Source organism: Sceloporus occidentalis, unplaced genomic scaffold, assembly GCF_023333645.1.
Source record: "Sceloporus occidentalis isolate IW3139 unplaced genomic scaffold, rSceOcc1.0.p SCAF_1, whole genome shotgun sequence".
Classification (NCBI taxonomy): domain Eukaryota; kingdom Metazoa; phylum Chordata; class Lepidosauria; order Squamata; family Phrynosomatidae; genus Sceloporus; species Sceloporus occidentalis.
This window is the reverse complement of record NW_028316981.1, coordinates 14,763,884-14,786,367: the sequence shown is the minus strand read 5'-3', so window position 1 is coordinate 14,786,367 and position 22,484 is coordinate 14,763,884. Positions and strand designations below refer to the sequence as shown.

At 45.7% G+C, this 22,484-nt stretch overlaps 1 protein-coding gene across 1 annotated transcript; it reads left to right on the top strand.

The window, feature by feature from the left end:
- Nucleotides 1–217: 217 nt before the first annotated feature.
- On the top strand, nt 218–21,854 carry LOC149320886 (E3 ubiquitin-protein ligase TRIM7-like). The gene is made up of 7 exons (XM_089505304.1): nt 218–669; nt 6,193–6,288; nt 6,571–6,801; nt 10,517–10,539; nt 13,325–13,440; nt 19,715–19,747; nt 21,209–21,854. Exons 1-7 carry the CDS (start codon nt 241–243, stop codon nt 21,724–21,726), a joined length of 1,446 nt encoding a protein of 481 aa, XP_089361430.1. The 5' UTR covers nt 218–240; the 3' UTR covers nt 21,727–21,854.
- The last annotated feature ends 630 nt before the right edge of the window (nt 21,855–22,484 follow it).

The window sequence follows — 22,484 nt, the reverse complement described above, 5'->3', positions numbered from 1 at the left end:
TTGAAAGGCAAAAGACAAATATTTTAAATCAATACAAATAAAAATAATGTCATAGTATTACAAAATTCCTGGCCTTAATTTTAAAAATGAATGTTCTTTATCTAGAAAATATTCCTCCCATTGTTTCCCCTTTGTCCGAGGCTGATGCCATCATGTGGAGTGAACCATTTACAGGAAAGGAAATGCTCTTTCATTGCTTGCAAAGAAAGTGAAAGTAACAGTGCTCTTTCTAAGCTGGACATGGCTGCTTCTGCTGCTGCTGCTAGGGATCCCCTCCAGGAGGAAACCACTTGTTCAATTTGCCTGGAGTATTTCAAGGATCCTGTGTCCTTAGAATGTGGGCACAATTTCTGCCATGTGTGCCTGACCCAGTGGTGGAAGGAGTCGGGCGCTATGGAGACCTCCTGCCCTCAGTGCAGAGAAAAAGTTCTGCAAAGGAAACTCAGGCCAAATTGGCAGTTAGCCAACCTTGTAGAAATCACCAAGAAACTCAGCCTTCAGGGGACTACGAGAGCAGAAGGCAAGGAGAGAGTCTGTGAGAAACACCAGGAGCCCCTCAAGCTCTTCTGCAAGGACCATGAAACTTCCATCTGTCTGGTGTGTGACAAGTCAAAGGAGCATGAAAACCACAAGGTGATTCCTCTGGAGGAGGCCTTGAAACCATACAAGGTAGGAGGGGGGAAAGGGGGACAGCCCCCCAGCAAGGTTTGATCTAGCTCTACACCCACCCCCACCCCCACCCACATCCCCATACAAGCCCCAGGCTGTGAGATTTTCAGGACAAGACCTGAGACCTCGTTGCTGGATACAAAGAGGAACCTACTGTCCAAGATCTCACTGCAAGTGACTTACCCTCTTTCTTTGACCACAAGGTGGCCTACTTGTTACTAAATCAGTTTTTTATGGATGGTATTCCTCCACCTTTGCCTTCAGCTGGTTTACCACAACTTTAGGTCAGACAATGGAGTTTATCAGACGCGAGTTTTTGGCGATTTTTCCTGCCTATCGCGCAATGTTAGCTTCACCAATGTTGCGCAATAACGTGAAAGTGCGATGTTCTTCCAGACGCCATTTATTTCTATGCACAATGCTCCCGTAGTTTTAGCGTCATTCCTCCCCTTTTTGGGCATTACAGGAAAAAAGGGAAGTCAGGCCTTTGTCTCCCGTTATCCTTGCGAATGTGTTGCAAAATGGTTTGGTGTGGTAGGCAGCAGCGCAATGCAACACAAAACTTACTGATTGCAAAGTTCCCATGATGCAGGGCTGCTTTTTCACCCCATTCCCTTCCCGTGGCCTTCCTTTTTCAGGACAACCCCGGGGGAGGGGGGGTCGCTCTTTCCTGCATGAACACCAAGGAGGTTGCAAATTTAAGAGGCCCCTAACGGTCATCCATTACAGCCCCATTCCTCTGCCCTGCATGAACACCAAGGAGGCTGCAAATGTCAGGGGCCCCTAAGGGTCATTCATTCCAGCCCCATTTCTCTGCCCTACAAGAACAGTGAGGAGGCTGCAAATGTCAGGGGCCCCTAAGGGTCATTCATTCCAGCCCCATTCCTCTGCCCTACAAGAACACCTCGGAGGCTGCAAATGTCAGGGGCCCCTAAGGGTCATTCATTCCAGCCCCATTTCTCTGCCCTACAAGAACACCTCGGAGGCTGCAAATGTCAGGGGCCCCTAAGGGTCATTCATTCCAGCCCCATTTCTCTGCCCTACAAGAACACCTCGGAGGCTGCAAATGTCAGGGGCCCCTAAGGGTCATTCATTCCAGCCCCATTTCTCTGCCCTACAAGAACACTGAGGAGGCTGCAAATGTCAGGGGCCCCTAAGGGTCATTCATTCCAACCCCATTTCTCTGCCCTACAAGAACACCGAGGAGGCTGCAAATGTCAGGGGCCCCTAAGGGTCATTCATTCCAGCCCCATTCCTCTGCCCTACAAGAACACCTCGGAGGCTGCAAATGTCAGGGGCCCCTAAGGGTCATTCATTCCAGCCCCATTTCTCTGCCCTGCATGAACACCGAGGAGGCTGCAACTTTAAGGGGTCCCTAAGGGTCATCCATTCCAGCCCCATTCCTCTGCCCTACAAGAACACCGAGGAGGCTGCAAATGTCAGGGGCCCCTAATGGTCATTCATTCCAGCCCCATTCCTCTGCCCTACAAGAACACCTCGGAGGCTGCAAATGTCAGGGGCCCCTAAGGGTCATTCATTCCAGCCCCATTTCTCTGCCCTACAAGAACACTGAGGAGGCTGCAAATGTCAGGGGCCCCTAAGGGTCATTCATTCCAGCCCCATTCCTCTGCCCTACAAGAACACCTCGGAGGCTGCAAATGTCAGGGGCCCCTAAGGGTCATTCATTCCAGCCCCATTTCTCTGCCCTACAAGAACACTGAGGAGGCTGCAAATGTCAGGGGCCCCTAAGGGTCATTCATTCCAGCCCCATTTCTCTGCCCTACAAGAACACCTCGGAGGCTGCAAATGTCAGGGGCCCCTAAGGGTCATTCATTCCAGCCCCATTTCTCTGCCCTACAAGAACACCTCGGAGGCTGCAAATGTCAGGGGCCCCTAAGGGTCATTCATTCCAGCCCCATTCCTCTGCCCTACAAGAACACCTCGGAGGCTGCAAATGTCAGGGGCCCCTAAGGGTCATTCATTCCAGCCCCATTTCTCTGCCCTACAAGAACACCGAGGAGGCTGCAACTTTAAGGGGTCCCTAAGGGTCATCCATTCCAGCCCCATTCCTCTGCCCTACATGAACACCGAGGAGGCTGCAAATGTCAGGGACCCCAAAAGGTTATCCAAAGAGCGGCAGCGCTGAGAGAAAAAGGGAACCTCCAAGCTGCGAGGTGATTTATTTGAAAAAATAACTAAAAATCAAGACAGGGGTGTATATATTTAATAATAAAAGTAATGAAAGAATAACTAAAAATCAAGACAGGGTGTATATATTTAATAATAAAAATAATGGAAAAATAACTAAAAATCAAGACAGGGGTGTATATATTTAATAATAAAAATAATGGAAAAATAACTAAAAATCAAGACAGGGGTGTATATATTTAATAATAAAAATAATGGAAAAAATAAAAATAAAGACAGAGATGTATATATTTAATAATAAAAATAATGCATCCTGTATCCCCCACTCCTTGCCACCCCAGAATGCCTCTTGCACATGTAATATTAATAATAATAATAAATTCGTCACCATAAATGCCAGAAAAGGATGCGATTGTCATGCATTCTTTTATGACTTTTAAAAGCAATTCAGAGCTGTCCCTGAATTCCTTGCAAAAGCATGTATCGTTTTGCCAATTGCCTAATTGACAAAAGCAACAAATGTAACATTCGATTGTAACATTCGCATTTTAGCATGGATTCTCCAAGGAAAAAAGTGCCCTTTCATTGTTCCCTTTCACTTTTATTAGCTGACTTCCAGCAAAGGGATACTGTTGCAAAGGGCAAATACACACACACACACACACACATTCCTCAGCAAAAAACACAACAAAACATGTGCTCATTTTGTATATATTTAATAATAAAAATAATGAAAAAATAAATAAAAATAAAGACAGTGGTGTATATATTTAATAATAAAAATAATGGGGAAAAATACTGCATTTGCAGTCCAAAAGCCACCCTGATTTGCCCTTTTGCCTTCTGTCACCTGTTGCATCCAGAGTCCCCTTTTTCCTTTGGCTCTTTCCTTCTTCCCCTCCCCTCCGCTAAATAGGACCCAAGAGATGGGGGGGGGGAACCCCCTCACTCCCCCGGAAGCACAAAGGTCATGATGCCACCAAAGCCTCCAAAGGGCATGCGCAAGGATTTTGATGCGAAATGCTCGACAGAAACGGAAGGCGCTGGTGTAGTAGACAGTTCTGCTATGTATGGTTTCGCGTCATGCAAATCACAACTTTTGCGCAATTGTAGCGCTAACATAACATTACGGGGGAATGATGGAAAAGCAAGCAATGTGGTAAGACATTGCGCGAAACAGTCATTTCGCAACGTTCTTTACACTTCCTTAGCGCAATTGCAGGGTCCAAAACTTGAGTCTGATAAACTCCTGTGCCTTTATCAAGGGGCAAAAGTCCAATTTTCCCTATTACAGAAGCTGCCACTTCCTGCCCTATTGACTGTTTGCCTTCTTTTCTTTATTTAGCTGTTCTGTCTTTGTTTCTGCCTTATACAGTGAGCCCTTACCTTATGCGGGGATCCGTTACGGACCCACCCACCCCCATGTAAGGCAAAAAGCGCATATGCTCAAGCCTCATGAAGAGTGTGCACGCCATTCGTTTATTTGCCACACAGCTTCAGCATAAGTGCGGGCGCACTGTATAACCCACATGGGGTGCATTTCCACTATGATTTAAAGCGAATCGCTGATCAGGTTATATGACTGTTGTTCCCATTTGAAACCTGTTCTAATCCTACTTTGATCAATTTATGTCATAATAAAGCAAGGCAAATGCAAAAAAAAACAACCCAGTTTTTCCTGACACTGGTTTCCTAGCAGTTCTTTTGTAAAGAGTCGATTCTGAAGCATGTTCAACAAGTGGGAACGACGGATCTGAATTGCATCATTCTGGAAAGGACTAATGGCAGAGGGGTGTTTGCCATCCCTCCTCAGTTTTTGTTACATCTACCATTTCCCCCCTCTGTCAGCGCTGCCTTTGCGCTTGTGGTGTGACCTATGGGCACATTATTTTTTTTATTTTTTTTTAAAGTAAAATTGATAGAAGATTTGATTCACTGATTTTACAACTACTTGAAATTACCGACAATCTGACGGCAGGTCATAGTGAGACAAGTAGTTGCAAAACCACTGAACTGAATCTTCTATCAATTTATTGTGTGTGTGTGTGTGTGTGTGTGTATAGAGATAGAGATTGAGTTCCCAAGCTGGGCTGCCCAGGATAATGCTTACGTCAATGATGACACACAGATGATTAACGTACATTTTGAAGCAGTGCAAACTAGTGAGGATGACAATCATGCCAATAAAGAAGCTATTTCAAGGGGATAATTAAAAGATCCGTTTTCATAGTGGAAATGACGGACCTTTTGGACTCGATTAACCAAGACGAAACGAAGGCAAACCGGAAAGCAGTTTAAATGTAAGTGGGAATGAGCCCATGATGAACCAGGCTGCTTTAGGCATGCTGTCATGTGCCCTTTATTAAAGTTACATCCCTTGATCCTTCACTTTGTGTTAACTATCATTCTGTGTCTCTAGTTCCATTTCTCTATAAAGTTTTGGAGAGAGTGGACCTTTGTCAACTAATGCTTTACACGTATTTAAAAATCCATTTCCATCTGAGTTTTGGACACGTAATTCCACAGGAATAGCTCTGACTCAAGTAGTAAATGATATTTTAGTGGCAAAAGCTCAGGAGCAAACATTGGTGCTGATTCTATTGGATCTCTCGGCTGCCTTTGACACTTTGGATCATCAGATTTTACTACTATGGTTGGCATCATTGGGAATAGTTTGTAAGCTGCTTTGTGTCCCAATTGAGGGAGAAAGGCAGAATAAAAATGATGATGATGATGATGATGATGATGATGATGATCACAGTGTTCCCTCCACATTCGTTTGAGTTATTGGTGAAGGGTCCCTGTGAATGTGGAAAAACAACTAATAAAAAACAGTTCTTTTTACCTGAGAGAACCCCTCTCTAGGAACCTCTATGCAACTCTATGGTCAACATCTGCCAGAAGTTGATGGTAGAATCATGCTGGAGGACCTAAAATGCCTAGAGACGTGCTTTCTCTAGGAACTTCTAGGTTATCCAGCACAACTCTATAGTCAGCCTCTGGCAGAGTTGTGCTCGAGGACCTAGAGATTCCTAGAGAGAACATGTTAACTAAAAACTCAAATGAAAAGTCTAGGATGAAGAAAATGTCATGGGAATCTCCAAAGTAAGATGGATTTGTACAGGAACAAAACCTGGGACTTTCAGAGATTTTTTTGTTGTCTGGAGGGGATTTTTATGAGTTTTCTTTGGTAAAGAAAATTGTGGAAACAGCATTAACAAAAGAGGAGAGGGCTGCAAAAATGGGTCACCACTGTCCAAAATTCCCATAAAATTCAGATGGTGAGGTGTAGTGATGGCCTGATAGAAGTCTCATCTGAAACCATTTGAAACACTGAACAAAAGAAGTGAACAGGGACTTTGTTTTTCTTTTCAGGATCTAATTTTGAATTTGATGAAGACTCTGGAGAAGGAGAGAGAGAAAATTTTGGCATTCAAAGCAAAGACAGAAGAGGAAAGCCAAGGTTTGATTGTAAGTGGCATTGCTGCTGAGAAGTGGGAAAGTACTGTAGCCTTGAGTGAATAAATGGATAAACTAAACATGCAATGGAGAAATCTTTTTTAAAAAAAACTACCATTTGAAGCAGTGGGCTCTTACACGACTTTATGAAGCTCTTTCAATGATGAATACTGACACTTTCTGTGGGATGATACACAAGTCTCTTCCAAGGGAATGCTGGAGATTCCCCTCCTGATACTCCAAAGACAGTTTCTCCCTATCTTTCACTCCTGTTTCTCCTTTTCTTTATTTTAGAAGCAAACAAAAACAGAGAAGGAAAAGACTGTACTTGCATTCAGACGAATGCACCAGTTTCTAGAAGAACAAGAGAAGCTTCTGCTGGCCCAGATGGAAGAGACAGAGAAGGAGATTTCAGCCAAAAGGGAGGAACATCTGGCCATCCTTTCAGAGGAACTCTCCTCTCTTGAGGGTCTCATCCGGGAGATGGATGAAAAGCATAAGCAGCCGGCAAACCAATTCCTCCAGGTAAATCCTGGTCCTGAAGGATCAGAGTGGAGCATATTATGGCTGACTCCAGGCAGGGAATCCCTAGTTTAAACCTCCCCCAAACAACACTGTTCTACTGCTGTTAGCACAGCTTCCATCTTGTCCAGGATGTGGATGTAACGTCTTACTCCCCAAAACATTACTTTTAGGAAATAACATGATATGATGGCACCTTTGAACATGAAAATACAAAAATATTGAGATTTCATTCAAACATTTAATGCTTCCTTAGATTTATATAATCTTAGAGTTGGATAAATTAGAAGGAGTAGGCAATATCCCAGAGGATAGGATCAAAGTTCAAAATGATCAGAATAGCTAACAAAATGAAATTCAACACAGAGAAATGTAAAGTACTGCACTTAGGGCAGAAAAATGAAATGCACAGATATAGGATGGGGGACACCTGGCTTAAGGAGACTACATGTGAAAGGGATCTGGGAGTCCAAGTAGACCACAAGTTGAACATGAGTCAACAGTGCAATGCAGCAGCTAAAAAGGCCAATGCAATTTTAGGCTGCATCAATAGAAGTATAGTGTCTAGATCAAGGAAAGTAATAGTGCCACTATATTCTGCTCTGGTCAGGCCCCACCTGGAATATTGTGTCCAGTTCTGGGCGCCACAATTTAAAAAGGACATTGAGAAACTGGAGCGTGTCCAAAGGAGGGCAACTAAAATGGTGAAGAGTCAGGAAACCATGCCCTGTGAGGAATGACTTTGGAAGCTGGGGATATTTAGCCTGGAGAAGAGAAGGTTAAGAGGTGATATGATAACCCTGTTTAAATATTTGAAGGGATGTCATATTGAGGAAGGAGCAAGTTTGTTTTCTGCTGCTCCATAGAACTGAACCTGGAGCAATGGATGCAAGCTGCAGGAAAAAAGATTCCACCTCAACATTAGGAGGAACTTCCTGACAGTAAGGGCTGTTTGACAGTGGAACAAACTCCCTCGGAGTGTAGTGGTCTCCGTCCTTGGAGGTCTTCAAACAGAGGCTGGATAGCCATCTGTCGGGAATGCTCTGATTGAGAGTTCCTGCATGACAGTGGGTTGGACTGGATGGCCCTTGTGGTCTCTTCCAACTCTTTGATTGTATGGACGTAGGGTTGCCATTTGAAGTTGTGCAAGGCTTCTTTATACAGAAACAGGAAGAATTTAAGAAAGTGCAGAATGAGAAACAGTCATGGGAGATGGCTGGGGGAGGAGGCTATACTTAAAATAAAAGGTGGCAAATATTAATTACAGAACAAACAAAATTCAAAAAAATCTCTCAAAACTATTACTATAATCTATTTAGAAAGATAAAAGCTTGAATCCTTTAATTTCTCTGTGTGAGTCTGGCTTCTTTCACCATGTATAGAACCAGTCTTTCATACTTCTTTTCATATTTCTGTCTATCATATTTAACAAATGTAATTCTGGACATTAATTTATTAATTTGGACCCAGAACATCTTAACTTTTTCACAGGACTGCCAAGTATGATTAAATGTCCCAATGTTAGTTGTTCCCTGTTTTGGGTTTTATAAATCATTGCTAGTTTGGCTGGTGTCAGGTGCCATCTGTGAAACATTTTATACCAATTTTCCTTTAATCTATTGCTCAATATAATCTCTTGATCTTTTCTCTTTTATATAATGCTTCATGTTGGCAATGCACAACAAGGAAGTATTTTGCATAATCAGGGCTCCATTTTTTGAGATCATGCTGTATCTCTTTCCACTTTTGGTATAATTGTTACCAAACAGTTCAGAGGGGTTTGGGTTTTTTTGTTTTTGTAATCTCCGCTCCTAGGCATTTTGTGTTCTTACCTATTTTGAAGAGGTCTATGCGGTGGCTCAAGTGGTTAAGACGCTGACTTTGTTGATTGCAAGATTGGCAGGTTGGCAGTTCAAGGCCCGAGTGCTGTATAAAGAGCTCCTGTTACTAGTCCCAGCTTCTGCCAACCTAGTGGTTCAAAAGCATGCAAATGCAAGTAGATAGATAGGTACCATTTCTCAGTGGGAAGGTAGCAACGTTTGGTCAGTCATGCTGGCCACATGACCACCAGAGCAGTCTTCGGACAACGCTGACTCTTCAGCTTAGAAATGGAGATGAGCAACGCCCCCTACAGTCGGTTATGACTAGAGACATTCATGTCAAGGAACTACCTTTACCATTTTGTATACAAAAGTAACTGAAAGACATTTTTGATTTCATTAGCAAAACTACTTGAAGGTACAAGGAAAGGCTGTCCCTTATTTCCACGATTATTTATATTATCACTGGAAATATTGACTCAGAGATAATGTGTACATTAAAAACCAGACCTATAAATTATGGCCATATGCAGATGATTTAGTAATCACTCTTGATGACCCACCAGAAAGCATTGGAATATTAATGAAAGTTTTTAAGGAATATGGAGAGGTTGCAGGATTCAAAATTAAAAAATTTAAAACCGTAGTGATAACTAAAAACATATTGAAAGATAAACAATTAATACTTGCAGCAACCAATTTCTCTTCCAAGCAGGCAGGGGCAATGGGCAGCACAGTGTAGACAGCTCCTAGAATTGGCATGGAGTGCTCTGGATTTTCTAGGAAAATCTGGAGCAGAAGGTGAGCCTTTTAAATTCGTGTTAAGTGAGGATTCACCCAGATTTGTTGTGAAGAGTCTGCTGTTGAATCAGGTCTTTGGCTCTGTGTCATCTGGAAAGGGCGATGCAAAGCGGAGGGGGGAACCACTGCAAACAGTTCGAGTAGACATGTCCTAGGCTCGCTTCAATTATTTCATAGAATCATAGAATCATAGAGTTGGAAGAAACCATAGGGCCATCCAGTCCAACCCCCTGCCATGCAGGAAATCCAAATCAAAGCATCCCTGACAGATGGCCATCCAGCCTCTGTTTAAAGACCTCCAAGGAAGGAGACTCTATCACCCTCCAAGGGAGTGCATTCCACTGTCGAACAGCCCTTACTGTCAGGAAGTTCCTCCTAATGTTCAGGTGGAATCTCTTTTCCTGTAGCTTGCATCCATTGTTCCGGGTCCTGTTCTCTGGAGCAGCAGAAAACAAGCTTGTTCCCTCCTCAATATGACATCCCTTCAAATATTTAAATAGCGCTATCATATCACCTCTTAACCTTCTTTTCTCCAGGCTAAACATCCCCAGCTCCCTAAGTCGTTCCTCATAGGACATGGTTTCCAGACCCTTCACCATTTTTGTCGCCCTCCTCTGGACACGCTCCAGTTTCTCAATGTCCTTTCTGAATTGTGGCGCCCAGAACTGGACACAATATTCTAGGTGGGGCCTGACCAAAGCAGAATACAGTGGCACTATTACTTCTCTTGATCTAGACACTATACTTTTATTGATGCAGCCTAAAATTGCATTGGCCTTTTTAGCTGCCGCATCACACTGTTGACTCATGTTCAACTTGTGGTCTACTTGGACTCCTAGATCCCTTTCACACGTAGTTTCATTCAGCCAGGTGTCACCCATCCTATATTTGTGCATTTTATTTTTCCGCCCTAAGTGCAATACCTTACATTTCTCCGTGTTGAATTTCATTTTGTTAGCTGTGGCCCAGCTTTCTAGTCTATTCAGGTCATTTTGAATCTTGGTTCATATAGTTGGAAATGCTACTTAAGACCAATGAGAGAGGTTTCCATGCAAATGCCTCTACTGTTGTTTCTTTTTTCTCTTTTTCGTTTACAGGATATTGGAAGCTTCTTACAAGGGTAAGTTGATCTTTTCTAACTCTCCCACAAAAGCTCTGATTTGTAAGTGAAACACGCCATTCCAGTCTCATGGAGAGAGAACCAAAGTGACTCCATCACCTCCAAAATCTGACCAATCAAAACATGGGCCCTCTTGGGTCACTGTTGTTGTTGTTGTTATGTGCCTTCAACTTATTTCCCATTTATGGTGACCCTAAGACAAATCTATCACTGAGCTTTCTTGGCAAGATTGGTTCAGAAAGGGAGGCTGGAAGAGACTTACCCAAGGTCACCCAGTGGGTTTTCATGGCTGAGCAGGGTTTTAAACCATGATCTTTGTAACTCCTAGTCCAACACTCAAACCATTACACCACATGGTGCTGTAATATTCACTTTTTACAACTGCTAGAGGATTCCTTCTAGCCTATGAAACATTTCTGAAAGCTCTTCTCTGACTTAATCCTTATATTTTCACTGCAATAATTACCAAAGAAATAAGGAAGCATCCCAAAAGTGCTTGCAAAGCCTCTAATATAATTTGGTTTTATATATTCATTATTTCAAGTTCCTGTAGGTTTTTAATCAACGAACTATGAACTATTCGAAATTAGGCCGTTTGTAACAATGTAAAACCAGTATGACTAATTATAAAAATAATACACATCATATAGAGGTTTTACATTCATTTCCAACAATTTGTGGTTTAGTTTTGAAATATCCAGTTTGTCATAACAAAATGCATAGTAAGGTTGCTTCAGATGGGGCAAAAGTGTCAGAAGGTTATGGCATTTGTTGTTGCAGTTCTCAGAGTTTTTTAAAACAATAAAATGACATTTTTGTTGTGCTGGACTATCTCTCTCAACATTTTATTCCTGCTGTCAAATTGGGTTCTCTTTAATTCCAAGACATTTGGAAAGACTGTGTTCCCTTTTTACTTCTAGTGCTGTAGTTCACCATTGAAATAGCACTTTGGGGCTATGACTCCTTCTAAAAATTAAAAATTCAGAGAGAACATTTTGCCCTTCATACTAAACTATATTCTGAATTTTTAAAAAAAAACACAAACACTCCAAAGATCCAAGAAAGAATGGAAAGAGTGGGTGAGGAACAACACCTAGTAGCAAAACCCTCAGAGCTGTATCACGACAGCTCATGCTTCTTTAGACCAATATGCAAGAATCTTTAAGCTATCATTTTGCACTTTCTTCATCTGTCTCCTCTCAGACGTAGAGTGATCCTGTGGAAGAGTGAGAGACAGAAGAACCAAAGGCAGAAGAACCACCTTTTCCTGGGCCCAGCAGGGAAGATATTGTGTGGACGCTTTGGGCTGATACAGATGGGAGCTTTGCGCTGGCCTGGGCCCAAACGTAGGGCTCGGTAGGGCTGGGTGCCCACATGTGCCCAGCCCTACTATCAGGGCCCGTGCACCATGTTGGCACACCCCTGTTTACATGGAGTGCACCATGATGAACGGTGCTTCGCAGAAAGGGCATCATCATAGCACATGAGCACACCTGTGACACTCCTAAAAAGAAGCTGATTAGAGTGGCTTCTTTTGAGGGAGTGGGTCGGTATCGCAGCATGTGGATGCTGTGGCACCGACCAGCGGCAAAGCCTCTTTATCACCTTTAATGGATAGCTTCTTCTCGTTTCCTTTTCTCTCTGTTTCTGTTCTTCCCACCACTGGTTTCCAGTGAGACGACAATAGAATCTCAGCTCCAATTCTTGTACGCTACATCTTCCTCCCACTTTGGAAAGTCTGTTCAGAAGCATGGGAGTGTTTGATACCCTGAGAATCCATAGCCTTTCCTATCACATCCACAGGATGCCTCCTTTTACTGTCCTCCAACATTGGAATTCCTTCCTGCAGCCTCAGGAAAAAGGCATGTGAAGCTGGATAACTTCCTACAGTCTCAGTCCACCCTGTCTGCCCCCTGGGGAGATTTGTTTATTTGGGGGGGATTCATGAGGCTCATGGGATGGGCCCTCAGGTCACCACAGCTTTGCTGCCCTAAAAGTGACAGTTTAATATTGTTTTAGTCTTAAAATCTCTCTCTGTGTCTAGCGATCCTAGTCTATTCCATGAATAGTGTTCCTCTATTAATTAATTTCATTACTGCCAATTTGCATTGTAAAAAAAAAAGTCATAGCAGAACCTTCTTCTGATTTAGGCACCCTGCCCCAACAAACTGGTTAATAGCTAAATAGCTAAAATAGCTAAAAACAAAAACAAAAAACCTTTCCTCTCAGCTGTCCATAATAAATATCCATGATGCTGAAAACCTGCACCAGGATATGACACATGTGGCTTGACAGAAAACTATTTGTGGTTGCTTCTCTCAGATGTCTCTTTAGATGATTCCCTTTAGATGACTAAACTGAGGCTGTTAAAGTTTGGACATATCATGAGTCAATGTGACTTACTGGGAAAGACCTTGGTAAAGGAGGTGGCAGTAGGAAAACACAGTCTGCACTGCAGGTGGATTGATTCAATCAAGGAAGCTGTGACTCTAGAATCATAGAGTTGGAAGAGACCACAAAGGCCATCCAGTCTGAGTTTGCAAGACCTGAGCAGGGTAATTGATAACCAGGGATCTTGGAGGTCTCTCATTCATAGGATCACCATAAGCTGAAGTTGACTTGATGGCAAATAACAACAACATATTGCACTTGAAAGATGGAGAGAGAGGTGGTGGGGTCTTTTTCTATGAGATTTTTTAGCTGAAGATCCTGCCCTGAGCAGGGAGTTGGGCTCTCATGATTTGGCAACTCTATGATTCTATGACACCCTCCCTTTCTCCTCCAGGCATGAGAAGAAGATGTTTGAGAATCCTGTGGCTTTTCCTCCTGCTCTGAAATGGAAGATCTGGGACTTCTGTGATATCAGTTCCTTTCTGGAGGGTGTCATGAAGAAATTCAGAGGTAACAGAGAATGTCTGCAACGACCTTAAATTAAATGTTACATTGATCTGAAAGGGTAAAGAAAGACTCCAAGACATTTGGCAAATTAGGAGAGCTGATGGAGAGTGAAACAGCACATTACCTTAGTCTAATTGGGGCATTAGTTCAGGGCTTCTTAGACTATCTGATGTAGGGGTTAGCAATATTCTTATTCAAATGTGCCCAGGACCAGTGCTATATTTGTGCCCATTGATTTCTATTACTGTTCTTTCTATTCTGGAAACTTGCTGGGAAGTGGTAAGAAATGGTTCATGGACTGGCACCGGTTCGTGGACCACCACTTTGAGCATTAGTCCACATTTAATAATAATAATAATAATAATAATAATAATAATAATAATAATAATATTTATTTGTATCCCACCCCTCTGAGAACAATTGGGGCGGCTGACAAGTTAAAAATACACAACATATCAAATCCCTGGTACCCTCCCCTCCCTTAAAAAGATATTAAATCTAACAAAGAATTAAAACCATACAAGTTAAAACTGACCGAAGGGTCAAACAACAAAACAATACATCAGAACAACAGAACAATAATCAATACAACAGTGATCAACGGGAGCAGCAGTATCTCTTTATGGGAGTTTCCTGAGGCCGGGTTGGCTATTCTGGAAAGGCCTGCCAGAAGAGATCCATCTTAACAGCCTTTTTAAAGCTGTCTAAGGATGTAAGCAGACGGATCTCATCTGGCAGGCCGTACCACAGTCTGGGGGCGACGATAGAAAATGCCCTCTGGGAGGTAGCCGAGAGCCTAGATTTTTGTGGCTGAAGTAGGCCTCTCCCAGAGGAGCGGAGTGGGCGGGGAGGATTGTAGGGGAGAAGACGGTCCCGAAGATAGTTTGGACCCAAGCCATTTAGGGCTTTAAAGGTGATAACCAACACCTTGTACTGGGCCCGGAAACTAATAGGCAGCCAGTGGAGGGACTTTAGAACTGGAGTAATATGGTCTCTCCTAGATGTTCCGGAAATTACTCTGGCTGCCATATTCTGTACTAGTTGCAGTTTCCGGACCATGTACGAGGGTAGCCCCATGTAGAGCGCATTACAGAAATCTAGATGTGAGGTTACCAGCGCGTGAACAACAGTCTCAAGATCCTTTACTTCCAGGAAAGGGTGCAGCTGGCATATCAGCCGAAGCTGATAACAAGTGCTCTTGACTGTTGCATTTACTTGATTTGACATCAGGAGCGATGAATCAAGGAGCACCCCCAGACTGCGAACACAGTCCTTGACGGAGAGTGTGACCCCGTCTAGGACCAGACGTTGCAACCCGGTTCCTGGTTTTGGGGCCGCTAATGTGAGCACCTCCGTTTTGTCTGGATTCAATCTCAATCTGTTTTTCCTCATCCAGCCCATTACTGCCCGAAGACATTCATTGAGAGAGGAGATGCCATCAGAATTCGAGACCGACGAACGAGACATGGAGAAATAGATTTGGGTGTCATCAGCATACTGATAACACCCAGCTCCATGACTCCGAATGATCTCACCCAGCAGCTTCATATAAATGTTGAACAACATCGGGGACAGGATAGCACCCTGTGGGACTCCACAGGTGAGCTCTCTTTTACTGGAGCAACTGTCCCCGAGCATCACCCTCTGGGATCTGCCCGAGAGAAAGGAATGGAACCACTGCAATGCAGTGCCTCCAATTCCCAATCCCCTCAGGCCATCCAAGAGGATGCCATGATCTATTGTGTCAAAAGCCGCTGAGAGGTCTAAAAGCACCAACAGGGTCACACTGCCCCTGTCGATGCTCAGACTCAGATCACTGATCAAGGCAACCATGGCAGTCTCAACCTCAAAGCCTGTCCTGAAGCCAGTTTGAAATGGGTCTAGATAATTGGTTTCATCCAAGACAGCTTGGAGTTGAAGAGTAACCGCCCTCTCGATTACCTTGCTCAAGAATGGCAACAAAGATAGTGGCCTATAATTGTTCATATCCAGGGGGTTCAGGGAAGGTTTTTTCAGAAGCGGCCTAACAGCCGCTTCCTTTAAACAAGATGAAATATAACCTTCCCTGAAGGATGCATTGATGATGTTCGTAAGAAACTGTCTTACTGCATCCCCCCCTGGACAGCCAGCCATGATGGGCAAGGGTTGCGCGGGCAAGTTGTTTTTCTCACTCTACCAAGGAGCTTGTCCACATCATCGGTACTCACAGACTGAAGTTGATCCAGGATAATCTCATTAACGGAGTTGATGGACACCTCATCCGTTGTTTCTGTTACAATACTGGTGTCTAAGTCGGCTCTTATCTGAGAGATTTTGTCTGCAAAGAAGTTGTTAAATGCATCACAGCAGGCTGTTGTTGGGTTAAGTAAAGGGTTCTGTGCAGGGGGTACCTGCGTCAGTTCCCTCACTACCTTAAACAGCTCTGCTGGATGGGACTCTGCAGACGCAATACGTGCAGAGGAGAAACGTCTCTGCGCTGCATGTATTGCCTCCTGATAGGAACAAAGAAAGTTCCTATGGCAAGTCTTGTCAGACAAGAGTCGAGTCTTTCGCCAAATGCGCTCTAGTTGTTGTCCAACCCGCTTCATTTGCCTGAGCTCTGATGTATACCATGGTTTGCGATTTGAAGCGGGTTGGCAAGGACACTTGGGAGCGATCATGTCGATAGCCCTGGTAAAGTTGGTGTTTCAATTGTTAACCAGAGCTTCGACAGGGTCACCGGCATTTCCAACCATTAAACCCTCCAAGGCTTTTTGGAATCCAATTGGTTCCATTAGCCTCTGAGGGTGGACCATTCTAATGGGTCCACCACCCCCGGAGGGGCGGACAGAGGCTCTTAATTCGACCCTGATGAGGAAATGATCCGTCCATGACAAGGCGGTGGTTTTTTTAACCTCCGCCCATGGATATTCCTGTTCGGTACTAAAAACCGCATCGAGTATATGACCTGCACAGTGTGTGGGCCCGACAACCAATTGGGATAGGCCCATGTTAGTCATGGTTTCCATGAACTCCCGAGCCGCACCTGTTAAGTTGGTCTTGAGGGGGATGTTGAAGTCTCCCAGAACTAAACGTCTGGGGGACTCCAACAGCAGCTCCGAGACCAGCTGTGTCAGCTTGGTTAGGGAGTCTGCTAGACAACGAGGTGGTCGGTAGACTAGCAGAATCCCTAGACTATCCCTCGTCCTCAGGTTAAGGTATACAGTGGATCCTCGGTATACGTGGGGGATCCGTTCCGGCCCCCCCCCCCCCCGCGTATACCAAAATCCGCTTATGCTCAAAGCAGTATTCTGTCCAATGGCGGCGCGCGTGCACGTGCGCCGCCATTGGACAGAAAAGTCTCCTTCCTCTTTCCCCTCCTTCCTAACCTCCCTCCCTCCCTCCCTCCCTCCCACCTACCTACCTACCTAAACTAACCTACCTTCCCTCCCTCCCTCCCTCCCTCCTCACCTGTGTCGCCACGCCGCTGCTGTCGCCACCGCCGCTGAAAGTGGCCCGGATCCAGCCTGGAGGCCTCTTGGCCTCCAGAAGCAGCACCCAGCCGTTTTGTGGCGGCGGAGGCCGAGGCCGCGAGGGAGAAGAGGCTTGGCCTCGTCCTCCTCGCGGCCTCGGTCTCCGCCACCACAAAATGGCCGGCTGCTGCTCCTGGAGGCCAAGGGGCCTACAAGCTGCAGCCGGCTCTTTAAGAGAGGCGGCGACCAGGGAGGAGGAGGTCAGGCCCCATTCTCCCTGGTCGCCGCCGCTGAGAAAGAGCCGGCTGCAGCCTGGAGGACAAGGGGCCCTTGTCCTCCAAGCTGCAGCCGGCTCTTCCTTAGCGGTGGCAACCAGGAGGACAAGGCCAGGCCCCTTTCTCCTGGTCTCCGCTGCCGAAGGAGAGCCGGCTGGGCCTGGAGGCCGCTTGTCCTCGAGGCTGCAGCTGGCTCTTCCTCAGCGGCGGCGACCAGGGAGAACGGGGCCTGGCCTCCTCCTCCCTGGTCGCCGCCTCTCTTAAAGAGCCGGCTGCAGCTTGGAGGACAAGGGCCCCTTGTCCTCCAGGCTGCAGCCGGCTCTTCCTCAGCAGCGGCGACCAGGGAGAATGGGGCCTGGCCTCCTCCTCCCTGGTCGCCGCCTCTCTTAAAGAGCCGGCTGCAGCTTGGAGGACAAGGGCCACTTGTCCTCCAGGCTGCAGCCAGCTCTTCCTCAGCAGTGGCGACCAGGAGGACAAGGCCAGGCCCCTTTCTCCTGGTCGCCGCCGCCGAAGGAGAGCCGGCTGCGGCCTGGAGGCCCCTTGTCTTCCAGGTAAGGAGGGAGGGAGGGAAGGTAGGTTAGTTTAGGTAGGTAGGTAGGTGGGAGGGAGGGAGGGAGGGAGGGAGGGAGGGGAAAGAGGAGGGGAGGAGAGGGACTTTGTTCCTAATGGCGGCGCGCGTGCACGCGCACCGCCATTAAGAACAACTTCCGGGTTTGCCATGCGCGTATGCTCAAATACGCGTATGGCAAACCCGCGTATAGGGAGGATCCACTGTATACACTCGAAGTGGGCTGTTTGTATCCGAACAAGTATCCTAGCCAAGATCAGATTGTTCTTATAAACTAGAGCCACTCCGCCTCCCCCCCCGCCCACTTCCCCTCACCTGCTCACTAACGGAGTACCCGGCTGGGAGGGACTGCGCTCACGTAACGGCGCTATCCTCTCCCAGCCAGGTCTCTGTAAAGAAAGCCAGGTCAGCATCCTCACCAAGGAGAATATCATAGATGATATGGTTCTTGCTTTTAACCGACCTGGCATTGCAGAGGAGCAGGGTGAGGGTCTGTGGAATGGTTGGTAAGCTCTCCAATCCATTCCGGGAAACAGAGGGAACTGAAGGAGGGATAGCTCTCAAACAGCGATCCCGCCTTCTTTTGTAACATGTGTTCGCTCCATTCCGACCATATCTCCCATTCCCCAGCGCAACTCACTTCATTCCCGACCTCAGGTGAGGCAGGAGGTAATAAAGCCATCAACACTGCTGCCTCAGGTCTGATCATTGATTTGTACCTGCTGGTGCTTCAGGGCCCTGTATTATTAACAGAAGAGAATGACTGAACAGGAGGGCTGCCCGTGGATCAGGCAACAAACAAGCCCTGGTGAAATTCCCTTTTCTACACAACCATTGAAGGGATAGAAGCCCTGTACTTTCTCTCACCTGGTAACCCTGTTAAGCACACATTCCAAACAAGGCGTGTGTCTATGAATGACTAATCCAGGGGGATGGGGAACTTGACCTTTCAAGGCAGCTTTCATTGGTGGAAATATTATGGTGTCCCTCACATGATACATTGCCCCTTTCATTCCTGTTTTTCCTCCATTTGATGGTGACAAAATCAGATCAGTCAAAATGATTAATCTGAACAAAATTTGTGGCTGGGGTATCTCACAGTTGGGCCTAGATCAGGGGTAGGCAGCCTTTTTGAGCCGGGGGCCGGGTTGCTGTCCCTCAGACAACTGGGGGGCCGAAGCCAATAAATAAATAAATAAATAAATAGGACAAAATGTTCAAATGGAGGCCACTTTTTTTATAAAAAAATGGAGGACATGCGAAAAAAAATGCTGATTTTTTAAAAAATGTTAAGATAAATGCATGTTTCTGAGGCTTCTATAGACAATTGCCCCTCAAAGGCCCCGGCGGCAATCGGCGGCAGGACCAGGCTGGGGCCGGTCCCAAGGCCTCACCGGGCCGCATCCGGCCCATGGTCTGCAGGTTGCCTACCCCTAGCCTAGATGTTAGTCCAATGGTAACTGTAGTACTTGTATTTGTCTCCTTTACTTCTGCAAATGAATTGAGGACAGCAAACTGTCTTCATCTTGATCTGAGAAGTGGCTGGCATTATCATATAGCAGTCTTATCTACTGATGCATTCAGACAGACCTAGCAATGATACAGGCAGACTTGGCTTCCTTCTCCTCCTTTCTCTCCTTCCAGTGTGAAAAAGGTAAGATTGCCCCTTTCCATTTAGTTATTTTACAGCCCCCTTTTATCTATGCATCAAACGTTTCCACTGGCATAGTGCTATGAAGACCACACATGGCACATTGTGCACTGATTGATTGTGTATGCACATTGTACATTATGCATCAATGCAACAATGCACATTGGTTGTGCAATGTCTCCGTAATGGCATAGCACAAATAGGCATACCTCATGAGAAAAGTTAGATTACATCTCTTAGGATCTCAGCTATACTGTAATGTTTCCTGCTGATTGTCTTAGAATCAGCATCTAGTGCTGAGTCTCTTTCTTTCCTTTCTCTCTCTCTCTAGACACTCTGGAATCTGGACTTCAGCAGAAAAAAGGTAAAAGAAGAGGTGTATTTTTAAATTTGAAATGCACAGAACATGAAGCATTCCTTGAGTTTTCTGCTGGTTCCAGTAGAGTTTATCAATTCTTCCCTGGGAATTTGGATAATATCACTGGGTTATCTGCAAGCTTCATCCCTGTAATATTCCAGTCGTTTAAAAGTATCCCACCTCATGCCCTGCAAAGCACAATAACAAAAGACAAGCACCCATGGTTTAAATAAAATCTAATCAGATTTATTAGTATTTCATTTTCTCTCACCACTCAAAGTAATTTAAAACTGACAACAGAGACATAGGGGCTCGACAGACCGCCCCTTTCCTAGCTGGATTAGGGCTGCGGCAACCTCACACTTTAGCCCTGATCCAGCCTTTCCAGGGTGCAAAAAGGAGCAGCAAAACACGGCTCCTTTTTGTGCCCTCAAAAGGGCACTATAGCCATGGTGGCGTGACTATATGCCTCTCCTTTGGCACTGCATCATCTGGATGCAGCACAGGAGGTGTGCCATTGTGCCACACACCATGTGAAGTGACATGCACACATTTTTCCCCCTTATGGGAATGGGAAAGGGACACTTGGGGTCACGCATGACTGAGAAAAAAACGGATTTTACCGCATAGCAAAGTGCCCTCAAAATGGCCCCATTCCATTCTCAAGCCATCCCCATTCAGTGCTGAGGCGTGCCATTTTGCTCAGCCGGAAGACTTTCAACCCGAACATTTAACATCCCTCAGCACTGAATGGGGATGGCTTGGGGCTGGGGAATGGACTTTTGAGGAAACTTTGCTGTACGGTAAAATCTGTTTTTTCTTGGTCATACGCCAAGTGTCCCCTTCCCGTTCCCATAACGGGGGGCGGGGGGAATGTGTCCAATAAAATTCTTAATCTGGAATATCAGTATGCAAAGGGATCTTGTACCACATTTGAGACAAACCGTCTAGAAGAATTTGTAACATAAGCTTTCAGAGGTTTGGTGGACTTTGAGTACTTGCCTCAGGCAAACCAATCTCCTGCAGCCAGTAACACTGAAATATGCAGGACAATAATATGGAGTTGGGTGGGATAATTAAGGCATGTGAATCCCTTAGAAGAACAGATTAGAGAGTGTTACACAAATAGTAGTAGTAGTAGTAGTAGTAATCGTAGTTTTTTGTGGGTTTTCCGAGCTATATGGCCATGTTCTAGAAGAGTTTATTCCTGACATTTCGCCTGCATCTTTGGCTGATATCTTCTTTGAACCCACAAAATATTATGGATGCTGGCCATGAAAGCCTTTGACTTCACAACAACAATAACAACAACAAGGAGACCAGAATCCCAGTCCTGAAGGCAGAACATGACAGCTCTATAGATCTGTGGGAAGCTTTTCCTGTCACTTGATTAGATTTAGATATTGAAGCCAATCTCTCCATTGATGTCACTTTCTTTTTCTTCCTCTGCTTCCATCCCCAAAACAGCAAAGGTGACTCTGGATCCAGAGACAGCAAATCCTCATCTCATCTTTTCTGAGGATCTTCGAACTGTGACATATAGAGAGAAACCTCAAGATCTTCCTGACAATCCGAAGAGATTCGACATATGCCCTTTTGTGCTGGGCTGTGAGGGATTCACAGGAGGCAGGCATTTTTGGGAAGTTATTATAGGAAGTGAGGAGGGATGGGCTGTGGGAGTGGCCAGGAAATCTGTGGAAAGAAAGGGCTCCTTCACCTTCACTCCCAAGGAAGGGATCTGGGACATGGGGAAGTGGGGAAATGCATACAGAGCCTATGATCCCTTTGATGATCTTGTTCTGACCCTGAAGGAGGAGCTCAAGGGGATCCGGGTGACCTTGAACTGTGAAGGGGGCCGGGTGGCCTTTTACAATGCAGACACAGCAGACCTGATCTTTGAATACCCTCCAGCCTCTTTCTCAGGAGAGACCCTCCTCCCCTCCTTTTATGTGGTCCATAAAGCCCACCTGACACTGTCTCCATAAGGCTGGAGACCAGTCTCCAAAAACTCAAAGCAGAAAAAGGAGCTTTATCCTCTTGATCTGGATCTCTTACTTATTTCTGCTCTCTTGCGGGAACCCCCCCCCCCTCTCATAGACACACACACACAGGCTTTGACAGGGACATAGCTAGGATTTTGGGAAGGGGGGCCCAGACTAAGTGCCACCATTTTGAGAGGCTAAGAGCCCCATCCCCAACACAGAAAGAGGGTGGAGTGTTTACCTCAGGAAAGGAAAAGAAGAGAGGAGGGGGCTATTCCCCTTCAGCCCCATTGCCAAGGGTTCCTCAGGGAAAGGAGAGGCAGGGAAAGGAAAAATAAAACAAGCCAGGGCAGGGAAGTTTTTGAGTCACAGGGATGTAGCCAAGGGGGGGGGGGTTCTTGGGGTCCGGACCCCCCCTTCCATTAGAGAAATAAATGGTGTGTGCTGCTGCGCCGCCACACCCAAGTCCCATTATAATGGTGGCACTTAGTCTGGACCCCCCCCCCCTTCCTAAAATCCTAGCTACGTCCCTGTGAGTCAGCAGAGAAGTTTGCCCTTGGAGGGAAGGGAAGGGGAAGAAAAAGAGAAAAGAGGACTTGCTCCCTGGATTCCTCTCTCAGGGCTCCCTCTGCCCTCACACCTTCCCCAAACCCCGCGCAGGGAGCTGTGGCTGAAGCAGGAGCAGCAACCAGGGCATGGTCCCTTTTGGAGGGTTTCCCACCTCTTCCTCTGCTCTCTGAGGGTCAACCTGCGCACAGAAG